Source organism: Poromitra crassiceps (assembly GCF_964638095.1).
Source record: "Poromitra crassiceps genome assembly, chromosome: 22".
NCBI classification, from domain to species: domain Eukaryota; kingdom Metazoa; phylum Chordata; class Actinopteri; order Beryciformes; family Melamphaidae; genus Poromitra; species Poromitra crassiceps.
In genome coordinates, this window is record NC_139647.1 from 20,094,687 (window position 1) to 20,097,186 (window position 2,500).

Sequence of the window (2,500 nt, forward strand, 5' to 3'; positions counted from 1 at the left end):
CGGCGTAATGAATGGCTTCCTACTGGCCTGTGGCCGTGGCCCCAGCTTAAAGAGTATACTTACCCGGGCCCAGAATACACACCCCAGCCAGCCAGCCAGCCAGCCAGCCTGTGTCCTCTGGCCTCTGAACACTCCCAACATCCAGTCCACCTGCTGCACACTGGCCCAGGAACACATTGTCACATAGTCACATCAGCTACAAGAAGGAAAGAATGCTCTGATCTCAGGAGGGTCCTTTTTTAGAGCTGCAACGATTAATCAATTAGTCGAACGACAGAAAGTTAATCGACAACTATTTTGATAATCGATTAATCGTTTTGAGTACGATTTTAAGAGAAAAGGTCTAAATGATCTAATTCCAGCTTCTTTAAATGTGAATATTTTCTGGTTTCTTTACTCCTGTATGACAGTAAACTGATATTATCTTTGAGTTGTGGACAAAACAAGACATTTGAGGGAGTCATCTTGGGCTTTGGGAAACACTGATCGTCATTTGCTACCATTTTCTGACATTTTATAGACCAAACAACTCATCGGTTAATCGAGAAAATAATCGACAGATTAATAGATTATAAAAACAATCGTTAGTTGCAGCCCTATAATTTTTAGATATGTTTTTGATTTGTTTTGAATAGTTTTGGTCACAATTGCTTAATGTGCAGTTACAGTAGGCATTTGTTTCTTTGAGTAGCCCTTCACACACATACTCATACAGAGGGGTCAAGGGTCAGGGGATGTTCATGGTCTTGCCCCAGGACACTTTGGCTTCACTTTGGTCCACATTTGTGAGGTTCAGATGTCTCCTCATTGGGTTACCTACTACCATAGTCTGGCCCCACTGTCGGATCCTGTTGGTTGAACGGGCCGAAGACTGGAGACTCTGGCTGGTGTCGCCCCGATCCAATCTTTCAAACATGTTCCATTTTGCCGGGCCGGGTCTGGTCCGGCTCATCTAGTGTGAAGCGGCTCCAGGCTCGCCAAAACTCAAATATGACCATGGCAACAAACTGCCAATGTTCAGCTCAAAGGGGGGAGAAAAAGAGGATGACCAGCCGTCTTCTTTGCACACTACAAATGTTATTTCTTCGTTTTATTGTGAAGACAAAAAGCTTTCGATTCAAAACGCCTGAAATAGTTTGTGAATTGGACAGTTTTCTTTTAAGTAGTTAATGAATGAGGCAAGCAAGCTGTGAACAGTCTGACCTAGGCTTTAGAGAATGTATGAATGTAGTCAGTGAAGGTCTTCAGAAGTCTATTAATTCGAGTGTGTGTGTGTGTGTGTGTGTGTGTGTGTGTGTGTGTGCGTGTCTGTGTGTGTGTGCAGGTGCTGTTCCTGCTGCGCTCCTACCAGACAGACTCGCACAGACCCCTGCCAGCAGGAAGTGGCATCAGCAAAGCCCTCCGTCAGCGCATGTGGCTCGCCTCTCGGTAATCCTAGACACACACACCCACACACACGCTCAGACACACACACACACACACACACACACACACACACACACACACACACACACACACAGATAAGCATCCCTCCCTCTCTTCCAACTGCCTCAGCAGAAGAATAGCTCCTTGTCTCACCGTCCCATACCCTCCCTGTCCATGTCCGCTCCACGTCCTGCCCAGGCGTCCATTTCAAAGAGACCGCCCGCTGTCCCGTCCCCGGACCTCTTACCCAACAACCCCCCTCCCTCCCTCCCTCCCTCCCTCCCCCTCTCTCTACCGCCTGGCCCTCCCGCCCCAGATCGAGGCCTCCGAGATGGGGCAGAGATTACCCCCGATGCCCCCCCCCGCCCACCCAGCAGAGGTCAGCCCTGGGTCTCTACTCTATGGCCTCAGCCAGCCCCGCGCAGCAGATAACGCACAGGGTCGCCCGGGTTAGCAAACGCCAGCGCCGCTTGGCTACACTGATGAGTCTTTATTAAGATGACCAGGTGGATTCTTGCTCGCCGGAGCGCGCCGCCCACCGCCGCCTGTCCCGTTTGATGGCGCCGCACGGAGCCCTTCAGCCAGATCTGAGGACAGCACAGGTCAGAGGAAGAGAAGAAACCTCCTCCTCTCCTCACAGGTCAGAGGAAGAGAAGAAACCTCCTCCTCTCTCCTCTCAGGTCAGAGGAAGAGAAAAAACCTCCTCCTCTCCTCACAGGTCAGAGGAAGAGAAGAAACCTCCTCCTCTCTCCTCTCAGGTCAGAGGAAGAGAAGAAACCTCCTCCTCTCTCCTCTCAGGTCAGAGGAAGAGAAGAAACCTCCTCCTCTCTCCTCTCAGGTCAGAGGAAGAGAAGAAACCTCCTCCTCTCTCCTCTCAGGTCAGAGGAAGAGAAGAAACCTCCTCCTCTCTCCTCTCAGGTCAGAGGAAGAGAAGAAACCTCCTCCTCTCCTCACAGGTCAGAGGAAGAGAAGAAACCTCCTCCTCTCTCCTCTCAGGTCAGAGGAAGAGAAGAAACCTCCTCCTCTCTCCTCTCAGGTCAGAGGAAGAGAAGAAACCTCCTCCTCTCCTCACAGG

At 50.6% G+C, this 2,500-nt stretch overlaps 1 protein-coding gene across 1 annotated transcript in view; it reads left to right on the forward strand.

The window, feature by feature from the left end:
* The window catches only part of thada (THADA armadillo repeat containing), a gene marked incomplete at its 5' end in the record, with an annotated part of 139,589 nt that overhangs the window by 88,042 nt on the left and 49,047 nt on the right, over positions 1 to 2,500 (forward strand). The window contains one exon of the mRNA XM_083658659.1: positions 1,325 to 1,428. Within this exon, the coding sequence (XP_083514785.1) occupies positions 1,325 to 1,428 (104 nt within the window). The remainder of the gene's footprint in view (positions 1 to 1,324; positions 1,429 to 2,500) is intronic.